The 20,789-nt window shown below is 42.2% G+C and overlaps 1 protein-coding gene across 1 annotated transcript in view; it reads right to left on the bottom strand.

Annotated features, from left to right (window-relative positions):
• Positions 1-20,789, bottom strand: part of magi3a (membrane associated guanylate kinase, WW and PDZ domain containing 3a) — a 209,401-nt gene that overhangs the window by 4,951 nt on the left and 183,661 nt on the right. The window contains exons 12-20 of the mRNA XM_083769595.1: positions 20,072-20,342; positions 19,238-19,332; positions 18,133-18,325; positions 12,470-12,733; positions 11,459-11,644; positions 10,641-10,734; positions 2,933-3,038; positions 1,555-1,692; positions 1,070-1,208 (exon numbers count right to left, since the gene is read on the bottom strand). Coding sequence (XP_083625721.1) covers positions 1,070-1,208; positions 1,555-1,692; positions 2,933-3,038; positions 10,641-10,734; positions 11,459-11,644; positions 12,470-12,733; positions 18,133-18,325; positions 19,238-19,332; positions 20,072-20,342 — 1,486 coding nt within the window. The remainder of the gene's footprint in view (positions 1-1,069; positions 1,209-1,554; positions 1,693-2,932; positions 3,039-10,640; positions 10,735-11,458; positions 11,645-12,469; positions 12,734-18,132; positions 18,326-19,237; positions 19,333-20,071; positions 20,343-20,789) is intronic.

Below are 20,789 nucleotides of genomic sequence, written 5' to 3'. Positions count from 1 at the left end.
TCAATGGAAACTACATTTTCACCCAGCAGTGACATTTCAATGTCCTAATGTTGATAAGAATTGCACGGCCGTGATTAAGAGCAGAAGAATGATTAATTAACATAATTAATGGTTAAGAGCAGAAGAATGCAGCAGAGAATCAGAGAAAGAGAGCGAAGGGTGAATGGACTTAGTGGGGCTGGAATGAGCTTCTCTATTTCTATGAGTAACAACTCATAGAAAAAATTAATCTTCGGTTTGGGGCCAGTGAATGCACATGCGTATCCTTGTAACCATTCGTCACTCGCTGATCAATATCTAGTTACGGGGGTTTCGCCAATGTCTCAATCTTTATTGTTCTTTGCCTCAGGATGAGGCGTGTGCTCAGTGGCAGGGTGGGGTTTACTAATAATAATTTTAAAAAGAATCTCTGAGCCTCTAAAGGCTTCCAGCGCTCATGCAGGTCTGTTCATTGTCCTAGGAGTCACTGCTTTGTTCCACAGCCCTCTACAGTTCTGTGATGATATGCCAAGACCATGACGCCATAGGACTTAATTAGGGACTTATTTGGGACATAGTCAGGAGGAGCTGAATCTGGGAGGTGAATCGTTATAGTTTAAAACAGGAGAGGACAAAGGCAAAAAGTAGGACAAGGTTTACCAAGGTTATTAGGGACAGACCAAGAAAAGCAGTGAGGCCCTTTAGTGATGCTCTGGTTTCATGTAGAAGCACAGGGTGGAGGAAGAGTTCAGACCTATAGGAGGAAGAAATAAAGAAACAGAAATAGAGAGCAGTGCTGGGAAGGCGAGACACTGAAAGCACGGTAGTGAGAGACAGAGAGAGAGAGAGAGAGAGAGAGAGAGAGAGCAGCAGAGGCTTTGCAACACATGCATGAGAAGAATAAAGAAAGTCAAGCATATTCATACCAAAGCTTCTACATCTGTATGATGTGTGTGCTACTGCTAAATAGTCTACTGTGTTAAACCTCTATACGGTGTGTCCAATTGCACTGCTGCCAGTACTGTGCGTGCGTGCGTGCGTGCGTGTGCGTGCGTGCGTGCATGCATGTCGCTCTCAAGTGTTCACGCACTGTGGTCGGGGACCAAGCCCAGGCCAGGTCGGAGCAGCAGATGAACTTTGGTGCCCCCCGCTTGGATCAGCTCGATGGCCCGTGTGTGCGTGATGCCCTGGGTGGCCTCGCCGTTGATCTCCACGATCTGATCTCCGACCTGTGACACGGAGGTAAAGTTGTTTAACTGTACGGTAAATGTAAATGAACAATTCATATAAGAAAACACCCCTTTTCCCACCAACCAGAACACAGAGCTATACAGTATTGTGTACAGATACTCAAAGAATCACACCCGTGTGAAGCGAGGGGCTCGTATCAGCATAACATCCGGCCCGGATGTAATCACAATTTGCGTCCTCACTTTTCCGTCCTCACTTTTGTCTTCAATGTTTGTTTGTGTTTATACTGTACCCTACTGTACGTACAGTATTGAAGTAAACTTCATTACTGTACCACCACTGGCACAGATGCCAGGCAGACGTCGAGGCAGTTGAATGACTTACATGTATCCTGCCATCTTTGAGAGCAGGTCCCTCCTCGGCTAGTCGTAGGATGAACAGGCCCATGTTGTACTCCTTCCCGCCCCTCAGGCTGAACCCAAAGCCACGCTGGCTGCGTTCCAGCTCCACCACAAAACAGCCCTGTCGACACGGAGACAACCATATGAAGTTATAACAGTTATAAAACAGCCCTGTCGACACGGAGACAACCATATGAAGTTATAATAGTTATCCTACTATAATTAACCGAATGTCTGTCCGTGTGTCTGTCAGAAACAGTGCCGTAACTCCTTACTGCCTGCACCAATCACTCCCTTTTTTCGATTTGACACATTAATGATTATTAATTAATTTATTAGTGAATTGGGCACAGTAGCCCCCGCGGCCACCAGGGGGTACTGAACAACTCATCTCCCTGCAAATCACGTGTCATCAGTGAAATGCATGTTGGGAGGACACAGATTAATACTGGGACACAGTTTCCGGCGCAACATTCCCCTTGCATTCTCCAATGCACTTCCCCCTTTTTCAGCGTAGGCAAAAAAAAAAACAATACAGGAGATGTAAGTGATATATTTGTGTAAAAAGTTCGATATTCAGAGTGTTTGTTCAGTTCAACAGTAGTCTTCCCCATCTCTCCAGCTCTTTGGTAAACAGAAAATACGTTTTCAAGTAAGGATACACGTTTTATCCAATCGAGAGAGAGGACTGTTCATTATCAGCTTCAACGTTACAGTGTTCCGTGACGTGTTTCAATTTGTTTTCTCGTCATTATTTTGTTTCATCACTTCCAATTTAATTTGATCAGCCTGTGTCCTCACTCTTCTGATTGGATGTTATCACCAGCCTGAAAACTGTATTTTCTGTCAAAATAAAATAATAGCTGTAATGCAATACAGTGAGGACATGAATAACAAGAAATGTAAAACGATCTGGAGAGACAGACATACAGTACCCCTACTACCCCCTGTTATAATAAACAGTTATTATAACACTAACACAAATTCTAAGTGAAAAATATCAGTTGCACACCCTTTGAGCAACGATGCATTCAGTGTAAGAAAAGCGTCTGCCACATACAGTGTGTACAGTAACTGTGAGAACAAGCCCAGTTTAACCCATTCTGACCGGGCACCCATTTTGGTGTTAGCATCATGTTATGCTTTAGCTATTTAAAAATAGCAGATCTACAAGCTCATATCGCGCCACCGAGTGGCGCGATACGAGCTTGTAGGTCTGCTATTTTTTGAAAAATCGAAGAACGACTGACATTTTTAGAATCTGATCTCAGGTCAGAATGGGTTCATCAGACCAGTGTGTGTCCGGCGGAAACCTCGTATGAATCTGATCTCAGGTCAGAATGGGTTAACTTTCTCATCACCTGTTTTGGGCCCGAGGTGATAAGCTCTCCCCCCTCTCCAGCTGGGAGAGATTTCAGCTCTGGCCAGCCGACGCCCACCTCCTTCTTATCATCCGACTCGCCATTCCTGCCCCAACACACACATACACACACAGTACAATCACATACTACTGCAGCATAACCAACAGTAGAAACCAGTAATTGGGAGTAGTCAGCTGTGGGGTGGGGGTAGGGAACTGTGACGGACATTGTGCATTTGTTTGTTCAACTGTACTGTATGTAATATGTTTGGGTTTTTTTTGTTCTGTATTTATCGTTGTCAAAACATTTCCTGGTGTTTCTTGGAAGATTTTCTTTGTATTTGTGCTGCCATTGGGATGTGGGGGGAAAATATTTGTGAATCATTGTTTTAAAATTACTTGCTGTAAAGAAAATCTCTCTGGGTTAAAAAAAACTAAACAAAAAAACAGTAGAAACCAGTATTTGACCCAACTAGAACATGACAATACTTCTTAGCAGACACCTTTACCTAATGCTGTGATTCTAAACCCTTTTAATTTTAAGGATGCATTACACCACAGACCCCCCCCCCCCCCATCTACTGTACAGTGTACTGTAGATTGGACCCTCTCTAAATTCTACACCGTAAAGATCCTCAGCGTTCATTTAACCCTGAGTGTAAATGGAACCAAATGATCAATTTTGTTCCATTTGTACACTCTCAGAGTTACAATTTAGTAAATTATCACATAGCAATGTAGTGCATCAAGAAACTAGTATACCAGATAAACAATTAACCTAGCATCTGTCTAAAAACAACATGCTATCAAAATAACCTTCTGTACATTGAAACTATAAGGTAGACAACTATAAGATAAACAACATCATATCTAAATAACATTATGTACATTTAAACTATAAGATAGATACCAGGTAAACAATGACCCTAGCATCTGTCTAAAATAACATACTAACTATAAATCCCTTTCTTAACAAGTGATCTAAATCCCATTCTTAACATTAATCTTTCGATTTATGCTAGCGACGGACATTATTGACCACAGATTTTGTGGTCAATTATGTCAGTCGCTAGCATCAATCAAAAGAAAAATGTGGCTAAAGGTACAGGTAGAGTGTACTAGGTAGGTACTAGTGGAGTCTGAAGGTCAGTCTTCATTACGGCAGACAATTAGGAGACATAATGAGACAATGGGGAGTTTATTACACAGATTGGGAGCCAGGAGGGAGACATAATGAGACAATGGGGAGTTTATTACACAGATTGGGAGCCAGGAGGGAGACGAGTTTAGAACGTGTGGAAGGTTGTCCATGGTGTTTTAGGGAGGGCTCGGTCATCATCACGGTGTTAGCTGATCTAAGTGAGCGTTATTATGCCATGCCTTTGGTCAGTGTTTTGTATTCAGTACAGGCAGCAACCGGGAGCAAAAGGGGTGGGAAGACATTTTATGTTTTGACTACTGTACTACGGCAGCATTCTGTACCATTTGAAGAGACTGAAGTGAGAACGCCAGGAGGCCAGTAAAGAGGGAGTTACAGTAGTCGTAATAACTGAGGCCTGGATATGGAGTTAGCCAGTCTCCTGGGTGAGGCTGTAATCGCATGTTGTAAAGTGCAAACCTACATGAGTCTTAAAGGATAGCTGACTTATCCAGGACAACACCCACAGCTGCAGCCCTGTAAGGGTTTGTACACCTGGTGGTCCCGGTGTTGAGAACCAACATTAGTGTCCTAATGTACCTAATAGCCCTGTGTAGGTTGATGGGTCGAGCATGGCACTGATACTGTACTTCCCCAGGTTAGGGCCAGGGTTCCGTTTATAGAAGGTAGAAAAAAAAAAGGGGTTTTAACAATATCTTCTCCTGTGAAAAAAGGAGGTGTTGGTCTTTAACCCATTCTGACCTGAGATCAGATTCTAGAAATGTCAGTCGCTCTTCGATTTTTCAAAAATAGCAGACCTACAAGCTCGTATCGCGCCACTCGGTGGCGCGATATGAGCTTGTAGATCTGCTATTTTTCAATAGCTAAAGCATAACATGATGCTGACACCAAAATGGGTGCCCGTTCAGAATGGGTTAAGATTATCCGTAAGAAGATTGGGTTGTTTCAGAGACTATTTCAGATATGACATTTTGAAAAAGTAATGTACTTTACACCAAATGCCACTGGCTATCCGTAATGGCTGGCTAATGACTTCCTCCAGCTCTATGAATGGACTATTACATTTTGCCTCAGAAACTGGAAGCATGCATATTTTAGTCAAAAAGGGGCATTAATGTTCTTGCCATTAAACAGGGGTAATTGAACAATTTGGACATTAGAAAAAACTGGGGCATTAAGTTCTTTCAGCATGAAAAACATGGATTTCTGTGTCCCAGTAAGTAGGGCTGCAACGTTCAATTAGTTTAAAACAAATTACTTTTTTGGTTTATCAAATAATCTTGAAGCATGTTTTCTTTGGTATTTTGTCTTTTTTATGTCTTTCTCTTTTTTATTGGAATTGATTAACAAATATCAACTAAATCCATTGGCCTGATGAACCACTTAAGCTCTACAGTGAAAATAGGCGATTTGCAAGCTCATAGCGAGCTACATTCCATCCTTAACTCATTTTCAAATACCCTGCTTCGAAATGCCTCGTTTTCTCTGTCTCTTATAAACTATCCTGTGAATATACTGTGATTTAACATCCAAGGTGCATGTTTGTATTTTGTATATTTATTTAAGCCATTCTGGGCCCCTTTTGGTGTTTTAAGGATTATGTTATACTGTTAGCTATTGAAAAATAGCAGATCTACAAGCTCATATAAACTTATAGGTCTGCTATTTTTGAAAAATCGTGAAGATGTGACGCAAATCTTTGAATATATTCTTTCAGAGCGAACTCAAATCTTTGCTTCTGGGGGGTCCCTGGAACAACATATTTTCAGATGGGGGTCGGCGGCCAAATACATATAATTCTGGGGGTCCTTGACATGGAATATTGAGAACCACTGACATAGAAACATAGGTTTTTCAGAAAACGGTCAGGATTTGGAAGACATTTTGTAGAATCAAACGTAGGTCTAAATGGGTTAAGTATGTTAGTGCAAGATATCGCATGTCCATGTATGTAATGGTCTGTAGTCTGTTCATTAGCTTTTAGAGTACATTGATGCATGAAGTCTGTAATTCTGTGGGTGATCAGGTGGGGTGGGAGCGGCCAGTTTCAGGAGAGCTTTATGTTTCTGCTTCTTTCCTTCCGTTTATGTATGCATGTATGTATTTGTCGTATTGTTCTGTCTACTGTACTTGCTGTTGAACCCCCTCGAAAACGAGACGATACAACACAACCCTCGAAAACGAGACGATACAACACAACCCTCAAACTAGATGGTACAACTCAACCCTCAAACGAGACGATACAACTCAACCCTCAAACGAGACGATACAACTCAACCCTCAAACGAGACGATACAACTCAACCCTCAAACTAGATGGTACAACTCAACCCTCAAACGAGACGATACAACTCAACCCTCAAACGAGACGATACAACTCAACCCTCAAACGAGACGATACAACTCAACCCTCAAACGAGATCATACAACTCAACCCTCAAACTAGATGATACAACTCAACCCTCAAACTAGATGATACAACTCAACCCTCAAACTAGATGATACAACTCAACCCTCAAACGAGACGATACAACTCACCCCTCAAACGAGACGATACAACTCAACCCTCAAACGAGACGATACAACTCAACCCTCGAAAACGAGACGATACAACTCAACCCTCAAACGAGACGATACAACTCAACCCTCGAAAACGAGACGATACAACTCAACCCTCAAACGAGACGATACAACTCAACCCTCAAACGAGATCATATAACTCAAGGGGATATCCTTTTCAATAAAAAGGTTCATATACAGTACATTCTCATTTTTACAAATCGATTAAATTGATTACTTCGATTAACTGTTGCACCCTTAACCCATTCTGAACGGGCACCCATTTTGGTGTCGGCATCATGTCATGCTTTAGCTATTGAAAAATAGCAGATCTACAAGCTCATATCGCGCCACCGAGTGGCGCGATACGAGCTTGTAGGTCTGCTATTTTTTTTAAATCGAAGAACGACTGACATTTTTAGAATCTGATCTCAGGTCAGAATGGGTTGATCAGACCAGTGTGTGTCCCGTGGAAACCTCGTATGAATCTGATCTCAGGTCAGAATGGGTTAATAGTAAGTACCCCCGGGGAGGGGGGGGTATTTGAAAATTTTACTTCTGTCAAGTGACGCTTCACAGACGGCCTTTCGTGTCCCTTTTCCATTAAGATGCCTCCAATGGAACTGGCTTCATTACGACATCAGGGCTCTGTCTCATTGCTCTCTCATTATACAGTGTGAGGAGTCGGCGTAAATCCTTTCAAAGCACCGCGTTTGCCTTTACGGTTCACTGGCAGACAGCTGGGGCATACTTTAATGCTTCACAGAGCTCATTACAAGGCCTCTGTGGGAACTTAGCTGCATCGCCAGTGGCTCGCCACACTATCAACAGAGGCCGCGCCTTCCTTATAGCAGCCACTGGTGCAGAGATGAGGTCACATACTTCACCATGCAGGCGAGATGACAGAATTGACGTCACGCCACAATAATAAAAATAATAAATAATAAACGTAATAGCAAGATAATTAATTAACCCATTCTGACCCGAGATCAGATTCTAAAAATTCAAAAATAGCAGACCTACAAGCTCGTAGCGCGCCACTCGGTGGCGCGCTATGAGCTTGTAGATCTGCTATTTCTCAATAGCTAAAGCATAACATGCTAACACCAAAAGGGGTTCCCGCCCAAAATGGGTTAAGTACAAAATACGAATCATAACAAACTATAATAAACATTATAGCACTTATCAAAAACAAAGTCACAACAACGTGCCTTAAATAAAGACGGACGGAATTATCGAATGAAATCATAGAATAAAATATAATCAGAAAACAATAGAAAGGTGCAGACATGTTGATTGAGAGAGACGAAACAGACGAGAAAGGAAGATTTGTATCCGCAGAAACACAGTACAAGTCTGATTCATACTCCGTTCGAGTGTCGGAAAATAGCCAACCTACAAGTTTACAATGCGTCACGGATGCTACGCTATGCGTCGTTGTGAGCTTATTGCTCTGTTATTTTCCGGTCGCAACACACCGTCGTGCGGCGGACGATAAATTAGGCTTAACAGTCCTGACACAGGTGATCTCGTTTAAAGAGGAAGATCAAAGCGTAAAGTGAGACTCCAATAATCCGTTGCTCTCCACGGGCCTCCCGCTGCATGAGATATTTTATCCTATGCTTTCTGTATGTGAGGAGAGCAGCGTTGTAATGAGACATGGGACATTTTATCCTATGCTTTCTGTATGTGAGGAGAGCAGCGTTCTAATGAGACATGAGACATTTTATCCTATGCTTTCTGTATGTGAGGAGAGCAGCGTTCTAATGAGACATGAGACATTTTATCCTATGCTTTCTGTATGTGAGGAGAGCAGCGTTGTAATGAGACATGAGACATTTTATCCTATGCTTTCTGTATGTGAGGAGAGCAGCGTTCTAATGAGACATGGGACATTTTATCCTATGCTTTCTGTATGTGAGGAGAGCAGCGTTCTAATGAGACATGAGACATTTTATCCTATGCTTTCTGTATGTGAGGAGAGCAGCGTTCTAATGAGACATGAGACATTTTATCCTATGCTTTCTGTATGTGAGGAGAGCAGCGTTGTAATGAGACATTTTATCCTATGCTTTCTGTATGTGAGGAGAGCAGCGTTCTAATGAGACATGAGACCTTTTATCCTATGCTTTCTGTATGTGAGGAGAGCAGCGTTCTAATGAGACATGAGACATTTTATCCTATGCTTTCTGTATGTGAGGAGAGCAGCGTTCTAATGAGACATGAGACCTTTTATCCTATGCTTTCTGTATGTGAGGAGAGCAGCGTTCTAATGAGACATGAGACATTTTATTCTATGCTTTCTGTATGTGAGGAGAGCAGCGTTCTAATGAGACATGAGACCTTTTATCCTATGCTTTCTGTATGTGAGGAGAGCAGCGTTGTAATGAGACATGAGACATTTTATCCTATGCTTTCTGTATGTGAGGAGAGCAGCGTTCTAATGAGACATGAGACCTTTTATCCTATGCTTTCTGTATGTGAGGAGAGCAGCGTTCTAATGAGACATGAGGCATTTTATCCTATGCTTTCTGTATGTGAGGAGAGCAGCGTTCTAATGAGACATGAGACATTTTATCCTATGCTTTCTGTATGTGAGGAGAGCAGCGTTCTAATGAGACATGAGACATTTTATCCTATGCTTTCTGTATGTGAGGAGAGCAGCGTTCTAATGAGACATGGGACATTTTATCCTATGCTTTCTGTATGTGAGGAGAGCAGCGTTCTAATGAGACATGAGACCTTTTATCCTATGCTTTCTGTATGTGAGGAGAGCAGCGTTCTAATGAGCCGGGTGGAAAGTACAACTTTGAGCTGCTTTGACTTTGACTTAATTCTATTTCACTACATCTCAGAGGAAAGTATTCGACTTTTCACTTCACTACAATTATCTGGACAGATTTAGTTACTAGTTGCTTAATTTATAACAACTCATTTTGGGGGCGGGAACCCCTTTTGGTGTTTCATTATGTTATACTTTAGCTGCCTCATAGCACGGCGAGTGCCGCACTACGAGCTATTTTTTTTTAAATCGTGAAAATGTTTGAATATATATATTCTTTCAGAGCAAACTGTTTTAACTCAAATCTTTGCTTCTGGGAGGGTTTCTGGAACAACATATTTTTCAGATGGGGGTTGGTGGCCAATTACATATCATTTTTGGGGTCCTTGAAATGCACCACTGACATAGAAACATAGGTATTTTAGAAAACTTTCAGGATTTAGAAGACATTTTTTAAATGTTCAACGTCAGGCCTAAACTTAAACCCTATTTTATACTTTGGATATTTGAAAGTAGAGGATCTACAAGCTCACTTTTCTTTTCTTGTTCCTTTTGTGTGTGTGTGTGTGCGGGGGGGGGGTCCCTTTCACTTAAAGGAGAATTCCATACTAAAAGGCTTTCTTACCTTTCTTTGTAGTTGTTACGTCCCCATCAAAGAGGTCCAGGTGTTATTTTGTGCAAAAGCTCCTTATTGGCTATTTCCCCTACCATAAGCCCTAAATGAATTGCATTGAATTGAATGGGATGTATGGGGTGTTGTGCTAATTTGCTTATTTCCATCGAAATAAGTAGTAAAGTGTGCCGCTTGGGTTATTATTTACATTATGAAGAGAGGATATATACAAAAAATTTATAATTTTGAGCGATGGAAATAAGCGATTTAGCACAACACCCCATACATCCCATTCAATTCAATGCAATTCATTTAGGGCTTATGGTAGGGGAAATAGCCAATAAGGAGCTTTTGCACAAAATAACACCTGGACCTCTTTGATGGGGACGTAACAACTACAAAGAAAGGTAAGAAAGCCTTTTAGTATGGAATTCTCCTTTAAGTTTTGATTCCAATACTTATGTACTTTTACTCAAGTTAAATGTTTAATACAGTCAGGACTGTGTGTGTGTGTGTGTGTGTGTGTGTGTGTGTGTGTGTGTGTGTGTGTGTGTGTGTGCGTGCGTGCGTGCGTGCGTGCGTGCATAGCCCCTCTACCTGTCCGGGTGGCTGGGGGGCTGCTGGCCAACGGCTCTGTGTTGTGACGACGGGCTCTGCTTGGCTGAACTGGTTCCGGACGGAGGACCGGTCTCTGTTCCAAACACAATAAACACACCAAACATTCCAAGGATGTCCAAACACAAGGACAGAACACAGGAGCACCGCTTTGTCTTGCAATCCACAATGGGACACCAGTCACACACCACAGTACAGTACGATATCCAATGGCTTCATTGATTTCTTTCCCCCCCTTCCATTCTAACACAATGAAGTGATGTGGAGTTTTATCTACAACCTAGGGCTTATTCATTCAATGAATAACCAATCGTTAAGCATGTTTATTATACACTAATGAATCATTTAACCACATAATCTTTGTACTTAAATGTGGAGCGACAAGCCCCTAGAATCCACCATTTTTTCAATTTTCTTTTCTTTCTTTCCTCTTTACATTTTTGAAACCTTTTTGCCTTTAACACAACAAATTAGCCTTTAACTAAGCATTATTTAGCTATTGAAAAACAGCAGATCTACAAGCTCATAGCGCGCCACCGAGTGGCGCGCTACGAGCTTGTAGGTCTGCTATTTTTGAAAAATCATGAAAATGCGGCACAAATCTTTGAATATATATTCTTTCAGAATACTTTTTTTTCTTTTTTCGACGTCAGGCCTAAACGGGTTAACGTATCTCACTCCTACAACATTCCGGGAAGTCAACTGGACCGGATCGTTCCTAACGCATCAACGTACGTATCTCACTCCTACAACATCCTGGAAGTCAACAGGACCGGATCGTTCCCAACGCATCAACGTACCGTCTTCAGGGACCACGGTGAGCGTGACCGAGGTGCCGGCCTCTTTGATGAGCTGGACTATGTCGTTGTGGGAAAGCTCCATGATGGACTGGTCGTTCACGGCGGAGATGCGGTCTCCCACCTTCATCTGCCCCGTGCGGTCCGTGGGACTGCCCTCGATGATCCGGCCAATCTTGTGTGGGATAACTGCCGCAGAGAAGAAAAAAAAAGACACATTTCAACGTAATGTTTTTGCTCGATGACTAGCTTGGTTGCATATTATGTCTGACCTGCATTCAGTTTACAATTTAGCAGACGCTCTTAATCCATAATGTAAATCACTCTTAATCCCGAGCGATTTACAGTAATACATCAAGTACATAAGTACATAAGAATCATACCTATTACGTAAGCTAAGAACCTAACAGTTCCGTCGAACTGTGGAATATCTATTTAATGAAATTATGCGTATACTGTACACTGCTGTATGTAGTGCTATGACTACATAAAATGCTATCTAATTACATACGTTGAGTTGTTAACGTGAGACGCTCTTACATGTAGCTTTACCGTTACCAATCTCGCTGATCATGTTATTTCTAGAGCTACATTCTGAAAAGGTGTACATCATCTGCTAAAAGCAGCATTTCTCAAAGTAGAACATTATTTCACCCTTATGTGCAATGACACATTTTCTGTGAAGCTTCTCATCTGTAAAATGTTCATCCAAATTAAATAAAAAAATCACACCTGTGTGAACCGAGTGGTGCAACTCCCCTCTCCCCCCCCCCCTCCTCTCTCTCTCATTAGCAGGCAGCAGGCACAGCACTGCCCCTCTCTCTGTTTCTGGCGACCCCTACTGGTATCAATAAGTCACATACTCGTGCTCATGACCACGGATACATGCATAGGTGTGTGTACACGCGGACATTGCTGGTCGTAGGAGTGGTTGCACCACTAAAAAAAAAAGGCACAATGTGTGACAGTCTCACAGTGGACAAGAGAAGTGACGTCTCTTTCTTTATATCTTACCACCAGGTGGCGGCTTGTTCTTGGACGTGAGGATGACAAAGCCGAAGCCCTCGGTTTCTTTGCGCTGCAGGGTGACATCGAAGCACGCCGGCCGACAGGGCGGCTGGGCCGGCTGGCCGGCGGCGGCGGCGGCGGCGGTGGTGGCGGTGGTGGTGGTGCCGGGCCCCTCGACGCGAGGCGCCTTTGGAGAGCCGTTGACCAGGACAGAAGCCACCTGCGGGGGCGGCTGCTGCGGACCGCCCTCCTGCTCTCCACCACTGCAATCTGATATAATTATGACAACACAGGATGGAACCACGGGAGGGAATATTAAATATTAAAGTTATCAGTGGGAAATGACACCATTTTGTCAGGTCTGGCATCCTTGAGAGCCCTATACAACAAGAAGTACCACTTTCTCAAAGTTATATACATTCATTTGTGTTTGCGTTGCATATCTAAAATTTGAGGTATTAAATATGTATATTATATATACATATATTTGATCTAGTTGATCTATCTTGATCTGTTAAGCCATTCTGAGCGGGAACCCATTTTGGTGTTAGCATCATGTCGTGCTTTAGCTATTTAAAAATAGCAGATCTACAAGCTCATATCGCGCCACCGAGTGGCGCGATACGAGCTTGTAGGTCTGCTATTTTTGAAAAAAATCGAAGAACGACTGACATTTTTAGAATCTGATCTCAGGTCAGAATGGGTTCATCAGACCAGTGTGTGTCCAGTGGAAAACTCGTGTGAATCTGATCTCAGGTCAGAATGGGTTCATTTGTTATTCTAGAGCAGGCGCGGAAAGTTCTTATTGCCCTCCCCCAGTGCGGGAGGGCAAAGTCATCCAGGTCCATGTGTTGGTTGTTTTGTCAGATGCCGTCTGGGAATCACTTTTTGAAGTGAATCAAGGGAAAAAAAAACTTCAGTTCTGCAACATGATCAGGAAGGTTGTTTACCATGCAACACATCATCCAACGTCATTTCAGAAAATGCTTGTACGATACCATTTGTGGAATTGTTATTCGTGGTTGTAAACAAGGCTTGCGTAAAGGTGCTGCTGAAATAGAAAATTCAGATTTTTTTATTTTCGACTCTATCCTTTGAGATGTAAATCAACACTACTGGCTGGCTGGTCTATCTCAACTCCAATCAGCTTCACCAGACAAACAAACAATCTCTGTTTAGTAAACAAACTAAACATCTTTCTTTTTTTTTTGCTGCAATATGTACTGCAGTCACCCAGTGAAGGTGTCATTCCTCGTTTTCAAGTGGAAAACCAAAACCAAAGACAACCCAGTCATTGGGCTATATGCATTATGCACACAGAATAACTCTTCCTACTTCCAGGCTTGGTTCCCTACTTCCTTGGTGTAAGGTGTTAGTATGTTACTTACCGATGACATTATTAGTATCATGGGTAACGTAACAGATCCATTTAGTGTGCAGTAATCTCTCAAGAACAGATTTTCTTTTTTAATGTTTTTGTTCTTAATTTTATATTTTTTATAGAGGGACACACAGTATGCTGACAGGACATCGGGAGAGAGATGGGGGAGTGACATGCAGTAAAGGCCGTCGGGATCGGCAGTCGAACCCGCGGCACACTGCCAGACTGGATTACCAGCCAACGTGCCTGGACCGCTGAGCCACGGCCCAGGCCTCAAGAACAGATTCTGTGCTGCGCTACCAAATCTGTCAGCAAGGCCATTCAGAGTTGATAGCGGGGATGAAAACACAGGAAGTGGAGGGCTGAGGGCTGAGGGCTGACCACTAGGGGGCGAGCCAAATTAGTTTGCGATGGTTTTTGAAAACCTTATGCCCATACCTAACACCATGCCAAAATTCAAAAAGTAGTTACCAAGTGCATAATTTAAATCCCAGTTTATAGGCATTTTAGCTAATTTTAGCCTTCTTGAAAACGATGCCTTTCTGGTTGTATTGTTCGTTTTTCCTAAAATTTTAGTATGTTATTTAGCACACCCTATAGTAACAGAATCCATTGTAAAATCTCTTTTATCAATTATTTTGGTTTTCAACCATACCGACAAGTGTCTAATATTCGAGTCTGTGTAAACAGACCACTAGGGGGCGCTCCCAATACGTTTGCACAGATTTTTGAAATCATTATACCCATACCTAACACCACGCCAATATTCAAAAACTAGCCACCAAAAGCCAAATCTTATGCCCTAACCTCGCCTCACCAGGCTTTCCACCTCGGAGGAAAGCCTGGTCTCTGTTCCAAAAAGTGTCATATGATCCGGTCGGGAGCGGATGATATCGTTGTAGTATTGCTTTGTAGTCATCGGGCAGGAACAATTAAACGGAACTTCCTTTTCCTTCAAAGCGGAAGAATAACAATAAAAGCTCTCGTAGCCTGTGGCTTTTATTGAGAAAAATCGGTTTGAGGGAAAAGGAAGTTCCGGGAGATTGCCGACTACAAAACAGTACTACAACATGACGTAGCGATATCATCCGCTCCCGACCGGTTCATGAACCCAAAATGGAATGGTGCCCAGGCTAGCTATGCCCCCAGAGGTAAATTAAAAGCCGGTTCCCAGATTGTGTGTGCATGACCCCATGTTATTCTCCATAGAGAAATGACTTCCGTGAACCAGGCGGATGAGTGTGAGCCGATCATCAGACATGTAATGCAACAACACGCCTGCACAAGCCAATTAAGGCTCTGGATTGAAATTGACAAACTTTACATTACAGTCGATAATCTATGTAGAGAATTATAAATATATGTTTAAGCTTATGACATATCACCGTTTATAAAGATAGCAGTGATTGGTCCTATTTTTGGCCGTTACATCGTTACATTTGCCACGTCTGAAGACAGAACAGCTGATGCAGCATTCCACTGTGAGACCGTGTCATGCTGAGCCATGCATGTACAGTATAGCATATATACAGTATCTGCAGTGGTGGACAGTAACCAAGGACATTTACTTTAGTAATGTACTTGACCCATTTAGACCTGGCGACGATTCTACAAATGTCTTCTAAATCCTGACAGTTAAAAAAAAAAAAAAAAACATGTTTCTATGTCAGTGGTTTTCAAACTATTTCACGTCAAGGACCCCAAAAATTATTATGTGATTGGCCACCGACCCCCATCTGAAAATATGTTGTTCCACGGGGGACCCCCCCAGAAGATTTGAGTAAAAAACGTTCGCTCTGAATGAATATATATTCAAAGATTTGCAACACATTTTCAAGATTTTTCAAAAATAGCAGACTATACAAGCTCGTAGCGCGCCACTCGGTGGCGTGCTATGAGCTTGTAGATCTGCTATTTTTCAATAGCTAAAGCATAACATAATGCCAACACCAAAAGGGGTTCCCAACCCCAAAATGGGTTAAGGACATCTTTGGAGTATTCGTTTCTGTTTTGCAAGGTCATGACTTTCAACGCCGCTACATTTCAAATAGAATAGTTATTATTTGGACTCCACTGCTTACACGTTGTATTCTTTGGAAATGTTCTAAATGTCAACAGTAATGCATGATTGATATTAACAACAGTGGTGGACACAATATAGTGTCCACCACTATATGAACACTATGCATGTTGCGGCCACCTGGACATGCCCAGAGATCTGCCGACGTCTGCTATTAGTCTGCACACATACCCCAGCAGAGTTAGGGCTGTGTATGCCCATGTCTGGACTGTGAATTGACATTTAGGCTAAAACATTGTAATGCTATGTTTGTCCTAGTGAGGGTGACAACATACCACACTACCTTTCAATGTGTTCACTGTCCAAAGATTGTTCATCCAATCTCCATACGCTCTGGTGTTCTTACATCTTTATGGTGCATAACCCATTCTGACCTGAGATCAGATTCATACGAGGTTTCCGCTGGACACACACTGGTCTGATGAACCCATTCTGACCTGAGATCAGATTCTAAAAAAGTTTAGAAAATTAGAATTTTTCAAAAATAGCAGACCTACAAGCTCGTATCGCGCCACTCGGTGGCGCGATATGAGCTTGTAGATCTGCTATTTTTCAATAGCTAAAGCACAACGTGATGCTAACACCAAAATGGGTGCCCGGTCAGAATGGGATAAAGATGTAATGACAGTCCGTTAATATAATGCTTTCTTGGAATATCTTTTGGGCAGACACTCTGCAACATCTAGATTCTAGATGTATGAAAAAAGGGAATTTGCAGGTATACAAATAATATCAATAATAAGTATGAAACTGTTCATGAAAGTCTCATTCCGTCTTCTCAACAATGCTGTTCACTGTCAAAGCTGAGGAATGCACAGAAATGCTTACACCTGCAAAATAACCACCTAAAAAGTCAATTTCAGCATAAAACCCCTTTAAGCATTCCTTTGTTAAGGCTTAGCCCAAATTTAGGGGATCAGAGTGAAAATCCAACACCAAAGCCTTTCTTACAGGCTTTCCTCTAGCGTCCTGACCTATGAAACTCTAGATCTGAATTTACGCGTGGCTTGGTGTTTAACCCTCTAAGACCCGCATTCATTTACTACTACTTTGTACTACTAGGACTAAGACTAAAAAATATGTTAAAAATAAATAAATAAATAAAGTTTGATGAAAAATTCATAATAATTATATAATTATTATATAATATAATAAATAAAAAATTTACATTTGGGGGATATCTTTCACAATAATGAATAAAACATGTTCTAGACATTCTAATGATCACATATATTACAATTATTGTACCTACTTTTATTAGGGTAAAGCCGTAAAGGTCAAAAGTCTTAGGTTAAAAAATGAGTCCAGACATTTTTAATTTGTGTGAATTTCAACCTCTAAGAAAAAATAACAGAAAAAAATTATAATAATTGAGTAATTAATTAAAATAAAATTGTTGCTAAAAAGCAACGCTGGGTCTTAGAGGGTTAAAGCTGCAATACAGAACTTTTTTAGTGCATAAACTGTTATTTTAACCATTCTAGTAATACGGTAGCACCATAGACTGTAAAAAATATGGACAAAGCATTCCCCGGGTCTAACATGAACGTAAAATGAAGCCTGTCAGTCCTTGTATTGTAAGTCGCCATCTTTCTAGATCCGTTTTGGCCCAGCTGGCCATTGGCTGGCGCAGACAACGAGGCGGGACTTCCCCCCTTCTTCTCCGTTGGTTTTTATTTTGACTCGAGTGGGTGGGGGATCCCGATCATAGACTGTAACGGTAGCCACGCCCCTCAGAACATACGTGACTTTATGGTAAAATAAATTATAAATGGGACCATCATTTTCCAAAAAGAATATTATGACATTAGAAATGAGACTTTAAACTAGTGACTGGAAGCAGAAAGTATTCATGACCATGTTTATTAAGGTAATACAGTCTAGGTGAAGTTGGGCCCAAATACATGGACTTCTATGGGGCTATGGGTTTTTTTGGGCCCAATGACAGCGCCAAAACAGGCCATTATATGAACTTTCAGGAAATCCCGATTTCCACCGAGTGGCGCCCTACGAGCTTGTAGGTCTGCTATTTTTTGAAAAATCGAATAACGACTGACCTATAGAAACATAGCTTTTTCAGAGAACTGTCATTTTCAAACAGACATTTTTTTTAGAATCTTATCTCAGGTCAGAATGGGTTAAAGGCCTCAGGGTAGTAAAATATACCGTAAACATTTAGAGTTAATCCACCTGCGTCATCAGACCCACCTGTGTGAGTCAGTTTCCTGCGGACGGTGAGCATGACCTGGCCGTTGCGCGCGGCGTTGGTCATCAGGTCCAGGACTTGTTTGTGGGATTTCCCCTTGACCGGCACGCCGTCTATGCAGAGCAGCTCGTCCCCCGCCCGCAGGCGCCCGTCCTTCTCCGCGGCGCCGAGGGGCACGATGGCCCCGATGTACACCTGCGGAAAACCAAGGAGTATAGCGGCCATTAATGCAGCACGACATCAATCAATCAATCAAAACTTTATTTGTATAGCACATTTCATACAGCAAGTGCAACTCAATGTGCTTCACAGCTTACAAATATAAAAAACAATAAAGGAGATGGAAAACAAAGAAGGAAAAATAAAGAACATTTAAAAAGAAACAGTATAGATAACATAAACAAGGATAATGATATGAGCTAATTAAAAGCAATGTTAAAAAGGTTCTTAAGGTTTCTTTTAAAAATGTCTGTGGATTCAGAGAGCCGCAGGTTAACTGGCAGGCTGTTCCACATTACAGGACCATAATGGCTAAAGGCTGCTTCTCCATGCCTTTTAGTCTTTGGTCTAGTCTTAGGAACCTCTAAGAGAGCAGTTCCCGAGGATCTAAGAGCTCTTCCAGGCACGTACCCAGGGAGCATTTCGGACAAATATGTAGGTGCATTTCCATGGAGAGATTTAAAAACCAGCAGAAGGACCTTAAAATCTATTCTAGATAAAAGACATATCTATTACAAAAATATATTGTTACCGTTCGATAACTGTCAATTCTCTATATTCTTTTATTTTTTTTAGCTCCCCCGCCTGCTTTTATAATTTTAACATAACCTACTTTTCTGTGAGCTTTCACATAAATGTGTGAAATGTGCACTTTTGCTTGGCTTTTTGCACTCTTTTTTTGCACTCTTTTTGAACTCAAGAGAATTCATCAGTTACAGGAATTCATCAAGGAAAAGATCAGACCTGGATTTGCAATCACACTCTCACGACTCTGATCAGCTGTATTTATTGTGTTCAGATTCACGTTGTGAATAGATTGTAGAATGGATCAACTATTTTTGTCACGGGCGTCAGGACACTGCATATAAATCAGTGTACGAAGCTTACCGGCTGATCGGGTCCTTCGCCTCCGAGGACCCTGAAACCAAAGCCCGACTCCTGGTTCCTCTTGATGAACACGTCCAGGTCCTTGGTGTTGGGGGCTAAGAGAAGGAATCACAATTTAAATAAGGATTAAAGGAATATTAGGCCTGGAGGTCAGAAACTAGTCAGTGAGATTATTCATGAAGGCCATTTTTTTTTTTACTTCTAGTATATCATGGCAAAATATTATTTTCTGAATTCAGACATTCACCAAAGATGTGATAAAACAGAAGTATTACAGTGTACCGTTGCTGCCGGGTAGAAACCTTGCATATCTAACTTTCAACTATTTTATATTTTTTGTAAATTAATGCTACTTTGTCGTTCAATCGTGTCACACAAAAGCGGAAATAGTCAATGATTTGAGCTTGTAGATCGGCTATTTTTGCTACTTTTGAAGATTTCTGAAAGCGAAGATGGATTAGTCTGTTTTATAAATATTTGACCAATGAAAAGTATTAACAAGACCTTAAAGGGACATTTCACATGCTGGAAGAAACTGCAGTCACTTTCTTTGACACTTTCACAGGAGCCAAACTCACGCCGGAAGTGCAATGAATACAAACATTAAAGGAAAGCAAGTTGAGACCAGGAAGTTGTACATGCCCAAATTTGGTCATGTACAACTTCCTGGTCTCAACTGCGCATGTTTCTTTCCTTCCAGGGAGCAACATGGAGTCCACCATACGGTCTTCGCTTCCCATACAAGGTTACCGCCCGACAGTAACGATACACATGTTGGGGAGCTAACATGAGAATCAGTTCAGCCAGTGTCGTGTCTTTTGGCAGTGAACCTACGTTTGCTGTCCAACAGGGCCTTGGACTTGAGGTAGAGCTCGGAGGGGTCAGGTTTGGGAGAGGAGGAGCGCGGCAGGGTGTTGTTGGAGGGGAAAGGCAGGGGCTGGGGGTGGTGGTACTCCGGGGGGCTCAGGGTCTCCGTGCTGCTGGTGCTCAGCTCCTGGCGGGGCTGCAGCAGGAGGGGCACAGGCTGGCCCGCCGGCTGGGCCACTGGATGGGGCGTCTGCTGGGGAATCAGCTGGGACACGGCTTGGGACGCGGGGGCCGTGCACTGAAAACACACAATGTTTTACATTCAGAGAAGAGTGATAGCCGAGACAAAACGACACGGCCCCGACATTCATTTCAAACTGAATTCGCATGGATACATTTTTCTCAACCTTTCTGCTGGCTCTGCCACCGACTGCAGTGTAGAAAGTGTCGGTCCTCTCCATATGGCGATACATGGAACCTTGCCACTTTCTCAGAACACAGAGGTGGAATACCACAGCTGGTTGTGAATTCGGTGTAATGTAAGTAACTGTGAGTTGGACCTTTTTCAGTTTCAGCTCCTCTATCCCCTTTTTTAAAGAGGCAGGCCATTAAGGAGAACCAAACTGGAACCAACTGTAGAACATCCTATAACATCTTAAACACCGAGATGCAGGAGGATGTCAAGTTACCGTTTGCCAGGAGCCAGTACATTTACCCGCAGCCAGCTCCAGATATAACAGTCATT

The sequence above is a fragment of the Protomyctophum parallelum genome, assembly GCF_964188405.1.
Source record: "Protomyctophum parallelum genome assembly, chromosome: 7".
In the NCBI taxonomy this organism is placed as follows: domain Eukaryota; kingdom Metazoa; phylum Chordata; class Actinopteri; order Myctophiformes; family Myctophidae; genus Protomyctophum; species Protomyctophum parallelum.
Note: the sequence above shows the minus strand (reverse complement) of the source record. Positions and strands in the feature narration are given on the sequence as shown.